General features: G+C 39.2%; 1 protein-coding gene across 1 annotated transcript in view; it reads right to left on the bottom strand.

Annotated features, from left to right (window-relative positions):
* The window catches only part of RP1 (RP1 axonemal microtubule associated), a 193549-nt gene that overhangs the window by 100213 nt on the left and 71341 nt on the right, over positions 1 to 21995 (bottom strand). Inside the window, 2 exon segments of the mRNA XM_089898599.1 lie at positions 14130 to 14274; positions 21554 to 21731. Of these exon segments, the coding sequence (XP_089754725.1) occupies positions 14130 to 14274; positions 21554 to 21731 (323 nt within the window).

Consider the following 21995-nt stretch of genomic DNA (forward strand, 5'->3'; position numbering starts at 1 on the left):
CACCAAACAGCCACTCCTCATCCGCACGAGATGCTTAGGAAGCGAGGCCCCGGTTACACCTGGGTTACAACTGCTGCCCTCTTTGCACTCGCTTTAGCCTGTACCCGCATCTAAGGAGATCCTGGGTACCAAGCTACACGGCACTGGTGTCTGCATTGACCCAAGAACCTCACGTCAGCTCTTCACTGATACTTTCAGGTAGAAATATTGCAGACTTAGGAAATGAGACAGATTTCCTCAGGTCAAATGGCTAAAAGGAAGCCAAGACTCTTCCTTGAAACTACAGGCAACCCTAGGTAGCACCTAGGGTCTCACCAGTACAGCACCAACAAGGATGACAACAAACCCAGCAAATAACTAGCTATTTTCTGCTCTGATGAAGAAATGTTAAAATAAAAACTACACACACACAAAAACTGTAAGCCCTAAGAAAGAACTGGCATTCATTTGTAATAGTTGCTCCTCCTTTACTATACTGGGTAACTTCTGTCATTATAACAGCCGGCATTTTTTTCCCTTCAATTATAATAATCACCATTTATCAAGCTCCTACTATATAGTAGGGTCTGTGATGAATACTTCATACTCATTTCTCACCCCATGAAGTCAAATTCTGATGTCCATTTTAAGATGAGAAAAAGAGGCAGAGGTTAACTAACATGCCCAAGTCATGTAATAAGGAAACGATGGGGTGTCACACTCCGAAGCCCCAGTGCTTAAACAAGCCAGATGGGTGCTGTCTGCTCCACTAGACACGGGCTCCCCGGGACACGAGGCCTTTCACCCTGTGCCGAGCACTGTCCTACACACTGAACGTGCAGCGTCACGTCAACCTTGCTCATCCCTCACACTACCCTAAGAGGCACGGAGCCCTGTTAAACAGGTGGACAGGTCAGAACTCAGAGGTTGAATCGTCTGCCCAGAGCTACACAGGCAGCAACAAAGAACTCAACGTGAACCCTAGGCAGACAAGCATGAGCCCCATGCCATCCTGGATGAGGTATCAAAGGTAGCTGCCCTGGGAAAGATCACAAAAAATCGGTCCAACGAAACTTGCTGACACAATCTAACCTTCAACACCCTAATGCTGGCTGGGCACACATGACTGCTCTTCTCGCTATTTCTAGTCAAGCACCATCAGGAACCTTGCAAACCCACCTGGAACTTCTCCAGACCCAAGACAAGAGCGCGGTCAGATCTCTAGTGAGGAAAACTCCACAGCACGTTCGTGAGTCCCAGAGAGCAACCAGTGATCCAGGTCAGTAAGAGATGCTGTAGGAGGCTAATCATTTAATCAGCATCTTAGTCATCAAAAAGGATTATTTTTACCGCATTCAAGAAAACTTTATGTAGTTCCTATTATTTTGCTGGGCACTGTGTGTGGTTCATGGCTCTCTAAATACTAATGACAGAGATTAACATTTTGAAAAATAATGAAAATCTCAACCTGGAGACACACATTGCCTAGTGGGAAAGGCAGATGTATAGGTATTTGATTTCCAACAAGCAGACGCACTCATAGAAAACAAAAGAAATGCTATGAAGCTGAGATGTAGCAGAGAGCACGGAGTGATTTACTGTGGACGGGCAGGCAGGAGGGGCACCCCTGAGGGAATCACGTGCTGGATGTATGACGATGAATCAAAATTTTGCAGAAAGAAGGGGAAGGGCATTCCAGGTGGCGGGAACAGCAGGCCCGCATGTACAAAGGCTTGAAGCAGCAGGCACGATGGGAGGACCACACGTGGTGACATGTGTTGACCATGACATCACACAGATGTCACGTGAGAAGAGGAGAGACAGTGAGGCGGTAGACGGCGCGGGCAGGTGGGGAGGGAGTCGGGACACAGTTGTGCGGGCACCATCTGCTAAAGTCTGGTGGTGAGGTTGATCGGAGTATTAGAAACATCGGCCTGAAATGGGTAAGCTGTATGGAGCAGGGAGAGACCCGGGCAGGAAGGCCAGCGAACGAACGATGAACTGGGAACCGCGAACAGACGAACAAACGCTGGGGTAGGGTCCACAGACTGTGGTTACTTGGGTTTAGCTTTCCAGGTGTGCACACACAAGCGTGTGTGTCTGCATGTGTGTGTGTGCGTATGTGTCTGAGTTCAGCTTGTTTGTGTGATTTAACCTGCAAACAAGTTGCTAGTCTCCAAAGCCTCTTCTTCCCATTCTAGCATTTTCACAAACATAAAGCATTTTCACGAACATAGCACATCTTCAGAGTGCACTCACCTTACAAAAATTGACGACTGAACGTGGTGTAACCTGTAATACAGAACAATGTATCAAAGTCTGTGCTGTTGTCAATTAAATATGAATTCAATTCAATGCCCTGATCTTTTGGAAATGAACCAAAGTCCATTAGTCTCAGACCATAAATTTATCCATTTGAGAAACATAAAAGCACTTGATTTTGTCGACTGGAGATTCAAAATATTCTAAGCTGGAAGAATATTTGATGGGGACTCTGGATTAACTGACAGACCCCTTCAGGGTGTTTCTGAATAAAATCTATAGTTCTAAACAAACAAGATGAGGCAGGTATTGGTAATTTTTGAAACTGAGCCATGGATACCTGAGGATTCATTATTCCATTCTCTCTACTTTTATTTATGTTTGAAATTTTCCATAATTAAAAATTTCTTTTAAAGAACAAGATTTCTTCCTTGAGCTCTACTTTCCCTAACAGAACCAGCAACGTAATCCAACCTATATATAGCCCTCAGGAGAGCAGTGCAAATTCAAGCACTGCACCTCTATTTACCGCTATAAAAGCGCCGTTCACTGTATGTGCGGTACTATAAGTTCTAAACCTTTGTCTCCCTTTGATGTAGATGGGAACAGTCCCATTTTTATTTCTTACTAAATGAGCATTTTGAATACAGAGGACAGGTTTATTTTATCTACAATACCTAATTCCCTGAACAATGGGTGAACACCTTGCCCTACTCTGAAAGTACACTGACAGACATAATCTCATTCTGCAGGAGGCGACAGCTGTCTCTGATGTCTTTGAAAGTATGAAATACGTCTTCTGAAGTATTTTTCAACTAACATGATTTTAATATGAATGGCTAATGTAACCCAAATCTATCTAGCACGACAGCTAAATTGCAAACGCAAGAGGAAGGTATTCTTTTGAGAAACAAATTTTACCTATGGTTTGGTAGAGGTAGAAAGAAGACAACTGAAGAGAGTCATGATCTAATTAATCAGCAATGAATGAGAGTCTTCTAGGTAATGTTCATATGGGAAGAGATGTTTTCTCCACTTAAGGCATGGATGCTTATAAAAATCATTTCTACTGCAACCAGAGAAGGCAAAGTTTAAACAAGTCATGGGCATTTCGTAGATGGCATTTGTATTAGGAGAGCTTTATCATCTGGATTTTCAGGATTTCATGTCCAAATCCAAAGTCTGTGCCATGTCCGCATTTAGAATAGCTGCATAGGGGCTTCCCTGGTGGTGCAGTGGTTAAGAATCCGCCTGCCAATGCAGAGGACGCTAGTTAGAGCCCTGGTCCGGGGAGAGCTCACAAGCCTAGAAGCAACTAAGCCCATGCACAACTACTGAGCCTGCGCTCTAGAGCCCGTGAACCACAACTACTGAGCCCGTGTGCCACAACTACTGAAGCCCGCACGCCTAGAGCCTGTGCTCCGCAACAAGAGAAGCCCCCGCAATGAGAAGCCTGCACACCGCAACGAAGAGTAGCCCCCGCTCGCTGCAACTAGAGAAAGCCCACGCGCAGCAACTAAGACCCAACTCAGCCAAAAAAAAAAAAAAAAAAAAAAGCTTCATAAATTACGCTCACTCTTCATTTCTACTGTATTGCCATCAACTATAATACAGCACTTATGTCTTTGCACAATGAATTAATGACAAATTTTATTTTGTGTCTAGCTTGCCTTAGATATTTTTCTTCATCCCATTTATCTATTTTTAACTGTATATTTCTGTGTAAAGGTTCAATGCTTATCTGGATCACTAGACTGAACTTCTAGAGGTCAGATGTTGTACCCATCACTATATTTCCTTATATCTGACATTTAGTAGGCATGCAACGCATATTTGATGATTTATTAAAGGAAAGAATGATTTGTACAGGTCTATATTTATCATGAAGCCTAATTTTATCATTTTGGAAAATGATTTGGTCTGCCTTGCCTCAGTATAAAACTTACACTTTCCAATACTTGCAAATTTAACAATGGCATCACATAAGGGAATATTATCCAAAATATATAAAGAACAACTCAATAACAAAAAACAAATAATTCAGTTTTTAAAAGGACAGGAACTAAAGTGACATTTTCCAAAGAAGACAACCAAAAGGCCCACAGGCACTTGAAAAGATGTTCAACATCACTGATCAGCAGCAGATTGCAAAACAAAACCACAATGAGATGTCACCTCACACCTGTTAGAATGGTGTTATCAAAAAGACAAGAGATAACAAGTGTTGGTGAGGATGTAGCGAAAAGGGAACACTTGAGGAGGGACTTTCAAGATGGCAGAGAAGTAAGACGTGGAGATCACCTCCCTCCCCACAAATACATCAGAGATACATCTACATGTGGAACAACTCCTACAGAACACCTACTGAACACTGGCAGAAGACCTCAAACCTCCCAAAAGGCAAGAAACTCCTTGCGTACCTGGGTAGGGCAAAAGAAAAAACAAAGACAAAAATAGGGATGGGACCTGCCCCTCGGGAAAGGAGCTGTGAAGGGGGAAAGGTTTCCACACATTAGGAAGCCCCTTCACTGGCGGAGATGGGGGTTGGGCGGGGGGAAGCTTCGGAGCCATGAAGGAGAGCACAGCCACAGGGGTGCAGAGGGCAAAGCGGGGAGATTCCCACACAGAGGACCGGTGCCGACCGGCACTCACCAGCCCGAGAAGCTTGTCTGCTCACCTGCCAGGACAGGTGGGGGCTGGGAGCTGAGGCTCAGGCTTCGGAGGTCAGATCCCAGGGAGAGAACTGGGGTTGGCTGTGTGACCACAGCCTGAAGGGGGCTAGTGCGCCACAGCTAGCCAGGAGGGAGTCCGGGAAAAGGTCTGGAGCTGCCGAAGAGGCAAGAGACCATTGTTTTGGGGTACGTGAGGAGAGGGGATTCAGAGCACTGCATAAACGAGTTCCACAGACAGGCGCGAGCCACAGCTGTCAGCGCAAATGACAGACACGGGCATGAAATGCTAAGGCTGCTGCTGCAGCCACAAGAACCCTGTGTGCAAGCACAGGTCACTGTCCACACCTCCCCTCCCAGGAGCCCGTGCAGCCCGCCACTGCCAGGGTCCTGTGATCCAGGGACAACTTCCCTGGGAGAACGCAGGGTGCGCCTCAGGCTGGTGCAACGTCACGCCGGCCTCTGCCGCTGCAGGCTCGCCCCACATTCCGTACCCCTCCCTCCCCCTGGCCTGAGTGAGCCAGAGCCCCGAATCAGCTGCTCCTTTAACCCCGTCCTGTCTGAGTGAAGAACAGACACCCTCAGCAACCTACACGCAGAGGCGGGGCCAAACCCAAAGCTGAACCCCAGGAGCTGTGCGAACAAAGAAGAGGAAGGGAAATCTCTCCCAGCAGCCTCAGAAGCAGCAGATTAAATCTCCACAGTCAACTTGATGTACCTTCATCTGTGGAATACCTGAATAGACAAGGACTCATCCCAAACTGAGGCAGTGGACTTTGGGAGCAACTGTAGACTTGGGGTTTGCCTTCTGCATCTAATGTGTTTCTGGTTTTATGTTTATCTTAGTTTAGTATTTAGAGCTTCTTATCATTGGTAGATATGTGTACTGATATGTGTACTCTTCCTTTTTTTTTCACATATATATTCTTTTACTTTTTCTATTTTTGTCAGTGTATATGTGTATGTTTCTTCGTGTGATTTCGTCTGTATAGCTTTGCTTTTACCATTTCTTCTAGGGTTCTGTCTGTCCGTTTTGGGGTTTTTTTTTTTTTTTAGTATAATTTTTAGCGATTGTTATCATTGGTGGATTTGTTTTCTGGTTTGGTTGCTCTCATGTTTCTTTCTTTCTTTTTTTATTACTTTTTTATTTTAATAACTTTATTTATTTTATTTATTTTTTGGTCTTTCTTTCTTTCATTTTTTTTCTCCCCTTTCTTCTGAGCCGTGTGGCTGACAGGGTCTTGGTGCTCCAGCTGGGTGTCAGGCCTGAGCCTCTGAGGTGGGAGAGCTGAGTTCACGACATTGGTCCATCAGAGACCTCCCAGCTCCACGTAATATCAAACAGTGAAATCTCTCCCAGAGATCTCCATCTCAATGCTAAGACCCAGCTCCACTCAACGACCAACAAGCTACAGTGCTGGACACCCTATGCCAAACAACTAGCAAGACAGGAACACAACACCACCCATTAGCAGAGAGGCTGCCTAAAATCATAATAAGGTCACAGACACCCCAAAACACACCACCAGACGTGGATCTGCCTACCAGAAAGAAAAGATCCAGGCTCATCCACCAGAACACAGGCACCAGTCCCCTCCATCAGGAAGCCTACAAAACCCACTGAACCAATCTTAGCCACTGGGGGTAGACACCAAAAAGAACAGGAACTACGAACCTGCAGCCTGTGAAAAGGAGACCCCAAACACAGTAAGTTAAGCAAAATGAGAAGACAGAGAAACACACAGCAGAAAAAGGAGCAAGGTAAAAACCTACCAGACCAAACAAATGAAGAGGAAATAGGCAGTCTCCCTGAAAAAGAATTCAGAGTAATGATGGTAAAGATGATCCAAAATCTTGGAAAAAGAATGGAGAAAATATAAGAAAAGTTTAACAAGGACCTAGAAGAACTAAAGAGCAAACAAACAATGAGGAACAACACAATAAATGAAATTAAAAATTCTCTAGAAGGAATCAATAGCAGAATAACTGAGGCCGAAGAACAGATAAGTGACCTGGAAGATAAAATAGTGGAAATAACTACCACAGAGCAGAATAAAGAAAAAGAATGAAAAGAGCTGAGGACAGTCTCAGAGACCTCTGGGACAACACTAAATGCACCAACATTCGAATTATAGAGGTCCTAGAAGAAGAAGAGAAAAAGTAAGGGACTGAGAAAATATTTGAAGCGATTATAGTTGAAAACTCCCCTAATATGGGAAAGGAAATAGTCAATCAAGTCGAGGAAGGACAGAGAGTCCTATACAGGGTCAATCCAAGGAGAAACATGACAAGACACATAATAAATAAAATATCAAAAAATAAATACAAAGAAAAATATTAAAAGCAGCAAGGCAAAAGCAACAAATAACATACAAGGGAATCCCCATAAGGTTAACAGCTGATCATTCAGCAGAAACTCTGCAAGCCAGAAGGGAGTGGCAGGACATATTTAAAGTGATGAAAGGGGAAAATCTACAACCAAGATTACTCTACCCAGCAAGATTCAATGGAGAAATTAAAACCTTTACAGATAAGCAAAAGCTAAGAGAATTCAGCACCACCAAAGCAGCTTTACAACAAATGCTAAAGGAACTTCTCTAGGCAGGAAACACAAGAGAATGAAAAGACTTCCAATAACAAACCCAAAACAATTAAGAAAATGGTAATAGGAACATACATATCAATAACTACCTTAAATGTAAATGGATTAAATGTTCCAACCAAAAGACACAGACTGGCTGAATGGATACAAAAACAAGACACGTATATATGCTGTGTACAAGAGACCCACTTCAGACCTACGGACACATACAGACTGAAAGTCAGGGGATGGAAAAAGATACTCCATGTAAATGGAAATCAAAAGAAAGGCTGAGTAGCAATTCTCATATCAAACAAAATAGACTTTAAAATAAAGACATTACAAGAGACAAAGAAGGACACTACATAATGATCAACGGATCTATCCAAGAAGAAGATATAACAATTGTAAATATTTATGCACCAACACAGGAGCACCTCAATACATAAGGCAAATGCTAACAGCCATAAAAGGGGAATACGACAGTAACACAATAATAGAAGGGAACTTTAACACCCTACTTTCACCAATGGACAGCTCATCCAAAATGAAAATAAATAAGGAAACACAAGCTTTAAAGCATACATTAAACAAATGGACTTAATTGATATTTATAGGACATTCCATCCAAAAACAACAGAATACACTTTCTTCTCAAGTGCTCATGGAACATTCTCCAGGATAGATCATATCCTGGGTCACCAATCAAGCCTTGGTAAATTTAAGAAAATTGAAATCGTATCAAGTATCTTTTCTGACAACAATGCTACGAGACTAGATATCAATTACAGGGAAAAAATCTGTAAAAAATACAGACACAGGGAGGCTAAACAATACACTACTAAATAACCAAGAGATCACTGAAGAAATCAAAAAGGAAATCAAAAAATAACTAGAAACAAATGATAATGAAAACACAACGACCCAAAACCTATGGGATGCAACAAAAGCAGTTCTAAGAGGGAAGTTTATAGCAATACAATCCTACCTCTAGAAACAAGAAACATTACAAATAAACAACCTAACCTTACACCTAAAGCAATTAGAGAAAGAACAAAACATACCCCAAAGTTAGCAGAAGGAAAGAAATCATAAAGATCAGATCAGAAATAAATGAAAGAGAAATGAAGGAAACAACAGCAAAGATCAATAAAACTAAAAGCTGGTTCTTTGAGAAAATAAACAAAATTGATAAACCATTAGCCAGACTCATCAAGAAAAAAAGGGAGGAGATTCAAATCAATAGATTTAGAAATGGAAAAGAAGTAACAACTGACACTGCAGAAATACAAAGGATCATGAGAGATTGCTACCAGCAACTATATGCCACTAAAATGGACAACCTGGAAGAAATGGACAAATTCTTAGAAAAGTGCAACCTTCTGAGACTGAACCAGGAAGAAACAGAAAATATAAACAGACCAATTAGAAGCAGTGAAATTGAAGCTGTGATTAAAAACCTTCCAACAGGGCTTCCCTGGTGGCGCAGTGGTTGAGAGTCCGCCTGCCGATGCAGGGGACACGGGTTTGTGCCCCGGTCCGGGAAGATCCCACATGCCGCAGAGCGGCTAGGCCCGTGAGCCATGGCTGCTGAGCCTGTGCTCTGCAACGGGAGAGGCCACAACAAGGAGAGGCCCATGTACTGCAAAAAAAAAAAAAAAAAAAAAACCTTCCAACAAACAAAAGCCCAGGACCAGATGGATTCACAGGTGAATTCAAGCATTTAGAGAAGAGCTAACACCTATCCTTCTCAAACTCTTCCAAAATACAGCAGAGGGGGAACACTCCCAACTCATTTCGCAACGTCACCATCACCCTGATACCAAAACCAGACACAGATGTCATGAAAAAAGAAAACTACTGGACAATATCACTGATGAGCATAGATGCAAAAATCCTCAACAAAATACTAGCACACAGAATCCAACAGCATATTAAAAGGATCATACACGATGACCAAGTGGGGTTTATCCCAGGAATGCAAGGATTTTTCAATATATGCAAATCAATCAATGTGATACACCATATTAACCAACTGAAGGAGAAAAAACATATGATCATCTCAATAGATGCAGAGAAAGCTTTTGACAAAATTCAACACACTTTTATGATAAAAAACCCTCCAGAAAGTGGGCATAGAATGAACCTACCTCAACATAATAAAGGCCATATATGACAAACCCACAGCCACATCATTCTCAATGGTGAAAAACTGAAACCATTTCCACTAAGATCAGGAAAAAGACAAGGTTGCCCAGTCTCACCACTATTATTCAACATATTTTTGGAAGTTTTAGTCACAGCAATCAGAGAAGAAAAAGAAATAAAAGGAATCCAAATCAGAAAAGAAGAAGTAAAACTGTCACTGTTTACAGATGACATGATACTATACATGATTCTGCCAGAAAACTACTAGAGCTAATCAATGAATTTGGAAAAGTAGAAGGATACAAAGTTAATGCACAGAAATCTCTTGCATTCCTATACACTAATGATGAAAAATCTGAAAGAGAAATTAAGGAAACACTCCCATTTACCACTGCAACAAAAAGAATAAAATACTTACCTAAGGAATAAACCTACCTAAGGAGACAAAAGACCTGTATGCAGAAAACTATAAGACTCTGATGAAATAAATTAAAGATGATACAAACAGATGTAGAGATATACCATGTTCCTGGATTGGAAGAATCAACATTGTGAAAATGACTAGACTACCCAAAGGAATCTACAGATTCAATGCAATCCCTATCAAACTACCAATGGCATTTTTCACAGAACTAGAACAAAAAATTGCACAATTTGTGTGGAAACACAAAAGACCCCAAATAGCTAAAGCAATCTTGAGAAAGAAAAACGGAGCTGGAGGAATCAGGCTCCCGGACTTCAGATTATACTACAAAGCTACAGTCATCAAGACAATACGGTACTGGCACAAAAACAGAAATATAGATCAATGAAACAGGATAGAAAGTCCAGAGGTAAACCCATGCACATACGGTCACCTTATCTTTGATAAAGGAGGCAAGAATATACAATGGAGAAAAAACAGCCTCTTCAATAAGTGGTGCTGGGAAAACTGGACAGCAACATGTAAAAGAATGAAATTAGAATACGCCTTAACACCATACACAAAAATAAACTCAAAATTGATTAAAGACCTAAATATAAGGCCAGACACTATAAAACTCTTAGAGAAAAACATAGGCAGAACAGTCTATGACATAAACACAGCAAGATCCTTTTTGACCCACCTCCTAGAGAAATGGAAATAAAAACAAAAATAAACAAATGGGACCTAATGAAACTTCAAAGCTTCTTCACAGCAAAGGAAACCATAAACAAGACCAAAAGACAACCCTCAGAATGGGAGAACATATTTGCAAATGGAGCAACTGACAGAGGATTAATCTCCACAATATACAAGCAACTCATGCAGCTCAATATCAAAAAAACAAACAACCCAATCCAAAAATGGGCAGATGACCTAAATAGACATTTCTCCAAAGAAGATACACAGATTGCCAACAAACACATGAAATGATGCTCAACATCACTAATCATCAGAGAAATACAAATCAAAACTATAATGAGGTATCTCCTCACACCAGTCAGAATGGCCATCATCAAAAAATCTACAAACAATAAATGCCGGAGAGGGTGTGGAGAAAAGGAAACCCTCTTGCACTGTTGGTGGGAATGTAAATTGATACAGCCACTATGGAGAACAGTATGAAGGTTCCTTAAAAAACTAAAAATAGAACTACCATATGACCCAGCAATCCCACTCCTGGGCATATACCCTGAGAAAACCATAATTCAAACAGAGTCATGTACCACAATGTGCACTGCAGCTCTATTTACAATAACCAGGACATGGAAGCAACCTAAGTGTCCATTGACAGATGAATGGATAAAGAAGATATGGCTCATATATACAATGGAATATTTCTCAGCCATAAAAAGAAACGAAATTGAGTTGTTTGTAGTGAGGTGGATGGACCTGGAGTCTGTCATACAGAGTGAAGTAAGTCAGAAAGAGCAAAACAAATACCGTATGCTAACACATATATATGGAATCTAAAAAAAAAAAATGGTTCTGAAGAACCTAGGGGCAGGAAAGGAATAAAGATGCAGATGTAGAGAATGGACTTGAGGACATGGGGAGGAGGAAGGGTAAGCTGGGATGAAGTGAGAGAGTGTAATGGACATATATACACTACCAAATGTAAAATACATAGCTAGTGGGAAGCAGCCGCATAGCACAGGGAGATCAGCTTGGTGCTTTGTGACCACCTAGTGGGGTGGGATAGGGAAGGTGGGAGGGAGACGCAAGAGGGAGGGGATATGGTCATATATGTATATGTATAGCTGATTCACTTTTTTATACAGCAGAAGCTTTACACTATTGTAAAGCAATTATACTCCAATAAAGATGTTAAAAAAAAAAAAAAGAAAAGGGAACACTTGTGCACTGTTGGTGGGAATGTAAATTGGTGCAGTAACTATAGAAAACACTATGGAGGTTTCTCAAGAAGTTAAAAATAGAACTGCCATACAATCCAGCAATTCCCCTTCTGGTTATTTACCCAATGGAAATGAAAACAGGATGTCAAAGAGATATATGTACTCCCATGTTTACTGCAGCATTATTCAAAATAACCAAGATGTGGAAACAATCTAAGTGCCCCTGAACAGATGAACAGAGAGCAAAAACATATACAATACATAAATAATAATGTATATAAAATATTACTCAGCCACGAGAAAAAAGGAAATCTGCAGCAACACGATGGACCTTGAGGACACTAAGCTGAGTAAGGTAAGTCAGACAGAGACAGATATGATGGCACTTACATGTGGAAGCTAAAAAAGCTGAACCCGTGAAATCAGAAAGTAAAATGGTGGTCACCAAGGACAGGGGTTGGGAGGAGGGGGATAATAAGAGGAATACTTAAGGTACAAACATGCAAATAAGACCTGGAGGTCTCGTGTACATTATTGTGATTATAGACAATGATATTTTATTATAAACATCAAATTTACTGAGAGACTAGATCTTAATTATTCCCATCACAGAGAAGAAGTAAATAAACGACACTGTAGAGGTGTTAGCTAATGCTACAATGGCAATCATATTGCAATATATAAATGTATCAAATCAACATGTTGTACACCTTAAACTTAAAAAAAAAATTAACAATGGTAACATTTTTAAATGTTTCTGCCAGAAAAAATCTGCATAAAATATATAAAAGATTTTCTGTTAAGCATTTTGCTACTCATAAAAAAAATATTCCTAGAAATTTCAGTTAGCATGCTATTTTCAACCAAGGAAAATTTTACTTAAGGTGGTTTTCCCGGATTTAGTTGCCCTTACTTCCTGACACAAGATTAAATTCTCCTTCTGTGAAAAATTTAACTAAGTACATGTTTCTTATGCAGTGTGATTTGTCACATTGCTCCATGGATTCATGCCACAATATAGAAATATAAAACTGGGCCTTGGGACTTCCCTGGTGGCGCAGTGGTTAAGAATCCGCCTGCCAATGCAGGGGACACGGGTTCGAGCCCTGGTCCGGGAAGATCCCACATGCCACCGAGCAACTAAGCCCATGTGCCACAACTACTGAGCCTGTGCTCTAGAGCCCGTGAGCCACAACTACTGAGCCTCCGTGTCACAACTACAAAGCCCACGCACCTAGAGCCCGTGATCCGCAACAAGACAAGCCACCGCAATGAGAAGCCCACGCACTGCAACAAAGAGTAGCCCCCGCTCACCACAGCTAGAGAAAGCCCTCGTGCAGCTATGAAGACCCAACGCAGCCAAAAATAAATAAGTAAATAAAACTGGGCCTAGTCCAATGCAACAAAAATCAGAAGGCTAACTTCCCTTCCCTCTGGTTGATGTAACCGTAACCCTGGGTTGTCAGCAAGAGACATCTATTTTCTGTTACTATCTGAGAGAAAAGAGAGCACACCCAGTAACTAATTTTCAAAAAACACTTTTTTAAAAGATAACATTATATCTGTCTCTCAAGATAGGTTTAAAAAAAAAAAATGGTTCAGAGACAGTGGTCACATTTCATTTTGCCCAAAGATGACTAGACTCTGATGCACAGAATCTGTCAGATAGCATTCATTTTACTTCTCAGTCAGATGGAATTTAATACATTTAAGAGCAAGAAAAATAATCAAACATACTGAGAGACGGACTAAAAATTCAGACCTCTGCGGCCTAGAGTACTTTCTTCATGCCTCAGTTTCTATATCAGGGAAATGGAGGAGGTTATTTTTGTTGTTGCTTAGACTTTGGTGAGAATTTGCTGTTACTCATAAAACATATTCATAAAATATTTTTAAGTGACAGTCCCATATGATGTTACAATTTAATACTACCTTCCTTTCAAGTATTGCTCTAGAGTGAACACTGAATTCAAGAGAAAGAAATAAGCACATTTTAAAATATACATATTCTTCGCAATATAAAACCAAAGCATGAAAAAGCAAGGTAACATCTTAAAAGCAAGTTCACGTGGTATAATGTCACCTATATTATTATAAAAATAATTCGGTGTTCTCCCTGAGGTGGCCACAAAAAAAGCAGTGCAGACAGACAAAACAAAAAGAAGAAAAACAGCTGTTTCTCACTTGCAGTTGAAGAAAGAAAAGCTCCTCTGGTCTCAGGTTCTGGTGGCATTTCTTGCTGGTTTATCAACTCAAGGATCTTTTCCTCCTCTTGGCTGGGTGTTGCAGACATACCCGCTGGGTTTTCTCTGCCAACTGAAATTAAGATTTTCAAAGATTCTACCCTCTCAAAACCACTTGTTTCTTCTCAGAAAACCACCATACGTTCAGCTCTGCAAGTTTAAGTTTTGCTATTGTTTCCACCTCAATGCATAGTCAAATCTCTTTACTCTGTATTACACAGTGACCAGAAAATGATTTTTTATAGCAGCAGGTTGCACATGAGTGGTATTCCTATTAAATCTATTCACTGCTTTGTAAATCCAAGCAATAATTTAATGCCACAGTGTGAATCAGATGACTTATTCAAGATGTTTTTCTTATAGGTTCTAAATTGGAATTCCTTTGATAATGTACATTGCTTTCAGCAAAAGGGAAAACTGACGAACACGTCATTCAAACAATACTTCATGTGACTCTACTGAAATGTGAGAATGAAAGAAGTATACATATAAGTGAAGAAAGCATTAGCTATTTTTCTGCCTTTTATTTAGAAGCAAGCTGTTTCGGTGTCTTGTTCAAAACAGTATGTCTCCAACCTAGCTGAATAATGAGTCCAATTTCATAGTATATGCTCACGAGCGCTATCTGTATTTAGGATTTCAAAGTTCAAGTTGTCTGTGTCTCATTTTTAATGACCAGGCATAGTACAGCTATTGTTTAATGGTAGTAATTCATACTATGATTGTCAGACTTTAGAGGCCTCATCAGGGACAAAAAACTATACAGATGTCTGATTGTACATAATAATAATAGCAGCCACTTCTTAATACCACAAGGCAGTCAATAATTTAAGGTGATTCATAAAATGTATGTTGGCGTGAAAAGGCATAACAGCCTCATAGGTGTGGCTAATGGGAATCAGCAGCACTTAACCATGCAGAATGCTGGCAGACACCATACACTACTAGTGCCTGAAGGACTGTGCATGACCATATCGTCATTTATATCCTGCAAGGATTATATCACTTCAGACAATAATAAGCTCTTAAACATCAAACCCTATAAAACAGAAGTTTTTCCATGTGGTTTATTTATAATGCAAGACATAGACACTGGAGATTAATGCTAATAAAGGAACTTTAAAATATTACAAGGAAGATCAGAAATAACTAGAAATATGTCCACTTAGGGTAAACAAACACTTGGAGAGGAAAACAATCAAAAAAGATTCTAAATATAATTTAGGGTCCACTTTATTGTTGTCCTATTAAGGAACCCATGATTAAGTGTCTATGTTATTTATAAATAATGTAGAAACCCAGGATTTACAAAGACAAGATAAACTCTTGCAGTCACTGCCGTAAGCATAGGAATAAATCAACGCACAAGACATGGCTTTGACATTGATGGGGCTGCAGCCCAGAAGGAGAATACGTGAACAATGACCTCTGGTATGTACTGATGAGTGCTATAACAGACACATGCACAGAGTCCCTAGGGAGGACAGAGAAGAAAACAATTAATGTGACCATCTAGAAATTAGAGGCAGGCACAGAAAGGGTTGCACAACAGGGTCGACCTAAGCAGACTGTGATATGGGATAAGCATCTTTCCTCTCTCTACCACCCCCCACCACTGGCTGCTCAAGATTCTGCCTCACCCTCAAAAACAATGTCAATATTTTATTATAAACATGATAGTTGCTTTAATAGAAGGAAATTCAGGGTTGGAAGATCTTTTCTGGAAAGGTCTTTCAGGAGGTTCCTGTCCTCTGCAGAAGGCTGTATGCTCCGCCTTGGGGCCAAGTAGGTTACAGATGGAGGTCCAAAACCCAAGTACCAAATGGCCCTCCAGTGGATTCACAACCGACTCTGAATTGGAGTAACTCTTACCGCTATGCTCTTTGTCTCACTTTCACAGTTGATAAAGGAATGTGAAAATATATCCACTATAACATAAAATAAAACCTGTGATGAAGGTCAAAAAACCAGAATTGTCTAGCTGGAAATACTATCAAAATGTATGTACAGTATTACACATATGGCTGGAATTAAATGATTCATTTATCCACTTCTGCTAGTGTCTCATTATATGCAAAAGCTTAATAGTATCAAGATCCACCAGACAAAACAGCTGCAATTCTACAATGTGAACCAGTAAAAAAAAAAAAAAACTTTTATTTAATACCAGCTATTTAAAAATTAAAACAGCTAAAACTTACAAAACAGCAATGGGTCATGTTATTATGGCATATGTATTTTCAATCCAGGAAGTCTATTTTATTATCCAAAACATATTTTCCCATATTTTCCAAAATAAGAACATAATATACATACTCAAGATCTGATGAATCAAGTATATAACAGTATTTCATTTAGATTTTGAAACATGAGTGATCTTAGAAGACTAGCATGAAGCAAAAATGAATTTTCCAAACATATTTCAATAAAAACTTCCATAAGTCTTGAACCTGAAATTCCTCTTAGTGCAATAAAAAATGTAACATCTGAACCATATCTTTGGTGCTGCATTTTTTCATGTTACTAATACCCAGAGCCTCACAATTTGTATACAGAGGATGCCTAATACCGTAAAACTGGGCTGGAATTGGAGCAAAAGGATTATTATGCATAATTACTGTGCATAATTTAAGGCTCTGTTATGATACCTATAAAACTCAGATATGTTCACTATTACCTAGATGTTCTAAAAAAGTAACAGGACATTGACGTTAAGGAAAAGTCACAAGTTACGTCGATTAAACATTCTTTAAATGATACCTGGCACAGTGTGGTCTTATATGGAATTATAAGGATGGGCTTATTATCTGGAACAGTAAGAACGAACAGAACTTTCAAATCATCCATATACCCAGATAATGCATTGAGAACCATCTCCATGGGTGCAATAGCAAGCACATGAAGTCAGATCTCTTCACACTTTCTCCTATACATAAGGTTCATAGTACTGTAAATGTAAATTTATGAAAGAGCAAATGAAGAAGTTTTGCTGCACCAGCTAAATAGTAGTGGAATAAATGGCTTTTATTATAAAGTCTCAATACACAATTAATTAATTAAACCAAATCCTAACCAAATTGGAGGTGAAGAAACCAAGTCACAGAGAAGTTAAGTAATTTGTCGAAAAAAGATTAAAAGAGGGAATGAGAGGTATCTCTTGTCTTCCGAGAACCTATAAAGTCTATTTAAGTTGTAAAATACACACCATAATGAAGTAGAGCAGAAACCAATGGAGACAGAACAGAAAGTCAATAGAGAAAATCAATGAAACGAAAAGCCGGCTCTTTGAAAAGATGAATAAAATCGATAAGCCTCTAGTCAGGCTAACTAAGAAAAAAGTGAAAAAACACAAATTGCTAACATCAGAAATGAAAGAGGGGGCATCACTATATATCCTATGGACATTAAAAGGATAATAAAGGAATACAGTGAACAACTCTATACCCGCAGATTTGATAACCTAGACGAAATGGAGCAATTCCTTGAAAAACACAATTCGTTGAAGTTCACACAAGAAGTAGACAATTTGAACAGGCCTGTATCCGTTAAAGAAACTGAACCAATACTTGATAATCTTCTAAATCAGAAAGCATCAGGCCCAGATGGTTCGTTGAAGAATGCTATCAAACATTTAAGGAAGAGATTATACCAATTCCAATTATCCAAAATTTCTTTCAGAGGATGAAAGCAGAGGGAATACTTCATACCCATTCTATGAGGCCAGCATTACCCTAATAACAAAACCAGACAAAGACATCACAAGAAAATAAAACTATAGACCAATATCTCTGATGAACACCAATGTAGAAATCCTCAACAAGACATTAGCAAATTGAATCCAACAATCTATAAAAATATTAATATACCAGTATCAAGTGGGATTTATCCCAGGTATGCAAGGCTGTTTCTATATTCAAAAATCAATTAATGTGAGGATTCTTAGGTCAGTGAAAATATTCTGTAGATACCATAATGATTGATGTATGTCATTATACATTTGTCCAAACCCACAGAATGTACAACACCAAGAATGAACCATAGTGTTAACTATGGACTTGGAGTGATTATGGTATGTCAATGTAGGTTCATCAGTTTGTAACAGATGTACCGTCTGATGGGGGATGTTGATGGGAAAGGCTATGCATTTGTGGGGCAGGAGGTATAAGGGAAATCTCTGTACCTTCCCCTCGATTTTGCTGAGAACCCAAAACTGTTCTAAAAAAATACAGGCATACTTCATATTATTGTACTTTGCTTTACCGCACTTTGAAGATACTGCATTTTTTACAAATTGAAGGTTTGTGGCAACCCTGCATTGAGCAAGTCTATTGGTGGCATTTTTCCAAGAGCATTTGCTCACTTCATGTCTCTGTGAAACATTTTGGTAATTCTCACAATATTTTAAACGTTATCATTATCATTATATTTGTTATGGTGATCTGTGATCATTGATCTTTTTTAAATTTTAAATCAGCTTTATTGGGATAGAATTTACATATAATAATTTCAATGAGTTTTGTCAAATAGTACCATCATGTATTTGCATCTAATCTAAGGATAACCTGTAAGATCTAAGCATGATACCTAATAGTCCAAACTCAGCACAAGAGGAAGCTCTCTGTACAGCCAAGACAAACGAGAACCTTTAGGCAATTCGCCACAGGACTGACAACTAGTGCCAAAGGCCCACTTCTCATTGCTGAGACCGCTAGTATCGCTATGGGACATTCAGATTTAAAAGGTCTATTGTATCTAAATTGAGCAAACAATTCCTCTTCTGGTAACTTATGCTAAGAAAAAATCTCAGTCTACTACAAAAATATGTATGTACATGAATGATCTTCCCAATATTGTTTATAATAACAAAAAATTAAACAATAAAATATCCAACATCAGGGGATTGGTTAAATAATTTGTAATAAATGCATCAATGAAACTCATTTGAAAATATGGTATAAATCTATGTGTATTGATCAAAATCATTTTTAAAATAAAAAGGCAGATAAAATTGTTTTACATATACAAGACTGCAGCCCAATTTTATATTTAAAAATATAAATACTGGGCTTCCCTGGTGGCGCAGTGGTTGAGCGTCCGCCTGCCGATGCAGGGGACATGGGTTCGTGCCCCGGTCCGGGAAGATCCCACATGCCGCGGAGCGGCTGGGCCCGTGAGCCATGGCCGCTGAGCCTGCGCGTCCGGAGCCTGTGCTCCATAACAGGAGAGGCCACAACAGTGAGAGGCCCGCGTACCGCAAAAAAAAAAATATATATATATGTATATATATATAAATACTTTGAGTATATTTATAGAAAAAAGTTGATAACTTCATAGAAAAAAAATCATGAAAAGATATACCTCAAAATGTAAATAGTTTTTATCTCTGGATAGATTTTTACATGAGCAAATTTTCAAAACTTTCCACAATTACATGTATTATTTGTATAATAAAAATAATAAGGGGAGAAAATCAATTATATAAACAGATTACAGATGTCTATCAGCATAGCATCAAAAGAATCAGTCCCAGCTCTATTGGCTATAAGCTTTTAAAGTTAATTCACATCACTGAGATATTCAATTATTTTTTCAAAAACATTAGCAAATAATAAGAGTGCAGTTTCAAAACACAATAAAAATAGTATACCTACTTTTCAAAGTGACATAAAATTAGATAACCCATGCTTTGCAGCGTCTGCATTAAAATAACTGCCCACAAATGTTAGCTATTATTACCGAAACAAGAACTTTCATATACAGTTACATATACACCAGCTCTCCAGGGGAGAGAGGGAAGTTACTGCTGCTATCTGGGTTACACAGACACAGAAACCAAAGCTCTCCCATGTTAGCTGGCTTCACCAAGACAACACAGCTGGTCTACAGAGAAGAAAACTCAAATCATCCATGCTCTAGTGAAAGAACTAAATTGTAGAGCCTATAAAAAAGAATGACTTTGTTTCTATTTGTTCTGTTTGTACTGATACCCTAAATCGGCAAACACGGCCTTTTATGATCTCTCTCCTTTATTGACACAAATTATTTTTCTTCTACTCTTCTCCTTTTCTAAATTATTGCTGTCTCTCCTTCCTCATCTTTTCCCCACTGCCCCTTCCTCTGGGTCACTCCTCCTTCCCCCCGTGCTCTTCCAGCACGGTTGCTGTCCCCTGCTAGCTATTCCTCCCTGCTTTCTCGACTACTCCACCCTGGGTCTTTCTGCTGTCTCTCAAGAGCTCCAGAGACAGATGGCAAACCCATTTCGTTGAGTAGGAGTGCCACTCTGTACCAGCCGGTGGGAAACGGAGAGTGGAGGGAGTGGGTGTGGGTGGCAGTCAGTTAAGGTGTACTAGCCCAACAATTTGCAAAATTTTAAATATGGCGACTAAAGGCTGAGAAGGAATTGATGCCGATAACACAAAGAACAGGGCCAGATACACCATCACGTTAAATCAAGCTCATTATGTTCTTATTTTAAACTATCTTCTGTAGGATATTGTATATATAAATATACACAATAATATATAATATAAATAAAGATATATAGATATAGGTATATTACCCTAAAGATATATATTATATTTATATATCACCCATCTGATAGGATATATATTTTTAAAACTTACAGAATTTTATATGTCTCCCTATAAACTATAGGTAGACCTTGCTAAGAAAAGAAAAGTTAAATAAGAGTCAGACTGACTAAGAAAATCATCTAGATTTTGATTAAGCCAAAATCCATGGAACTAAATCAGGTAAAAATTAGATAGTAAACTGAGATTTGAGGTAATCTAAGAACACAACAGAGTTACCTCATTAAGCTTTGTTCACGCAAATACATTCTAAGCTTAAACTGTTTAAATAAATTCCTCAAATCCTTACTTCAATTTGCTAGATAATCTGAACTTAAATATGAGAGAAACCAGTTTCAAAATATTCACATTTCTGTCCTATCCTTGGACTTTTGTCCCAAATCCTATTTTTAATTCAAATCCCATTAGTGTTGATCTTTTTATCTCCTTTTACACAATGAATATTAAAAATTAATAGCAATGAAGTTGAGAATGTCTCCAACAGCCCCATCTCCTCTCAGTGTATATGGAGACATCCTTAAATAACAAAATACAAGTGCACACGCACACACACACCCAATTTAAAAAACTATAAAGGAGCTTAATGTAGCAAAAACTCTATACCTAACATTAAATATCTGAGAATTTGAGGCAAGGGTCTTCATTATGGTGTTTTTCACTGTTTCTAGAATAACAAATAGGAAAATATGATGAGATTATCAGACACTGTACACAAACCATAGCAAAGCAAACAAAAAGGGAAGTATTTCAGGGTAAACGTACATTTCATGACCTGTGGGTAGAAGAAAACATTCCCATTCTCGGTATACGCAACTGGTTTTGCCTGTCTATCTGCTTGAAGTCCAACAAACAACCCTGGGCTCTTCGCAGATTCCAGGCTTATACATGCATTTTCCAAGTTCTTCTTAATTTTAAAATGACAGTCAGTGTCTCCTGTACCCTACAATTAATAGAACATTATTTCATAGATATAAGCAAACACTGAAGGACAGAATTTAAAACCAGTCATTTCACAAGAATATAATTTTGCTTCATTTTCAAGTCCTCATGAGAAATCTAGAAGATGCTTCACCCTGTTCCATAAGATCCAGAAACAGGGACCACGAGATTAGCTGAGAAAGAGGACAAAGGGCCCTGAATCTCAGAGAAGCTTCATGTAAGCTGAGTGCAGTGTGTGCTGATTCCCTCCAGAGCTGCCCACCTC

The sequence above is a fragment of the Delphinapterus leucas genome, chromosome 17 (genome assembly GCF_059928025.1).
Source record: "Delphinapterus leucas isolate spDelLeu-1000000601 "Yukka" chromosome 17, BTC_Dleu_Yukka2, whole genome shotgun sequence".
NCBI classification, from domain to species: domain Eukaryota; kingdom Metazoa; phylum Chordata; class Mammalia; order Artiodactyla; family Monodontidae; genus Delphinapterus; species Delphinapterus leucas.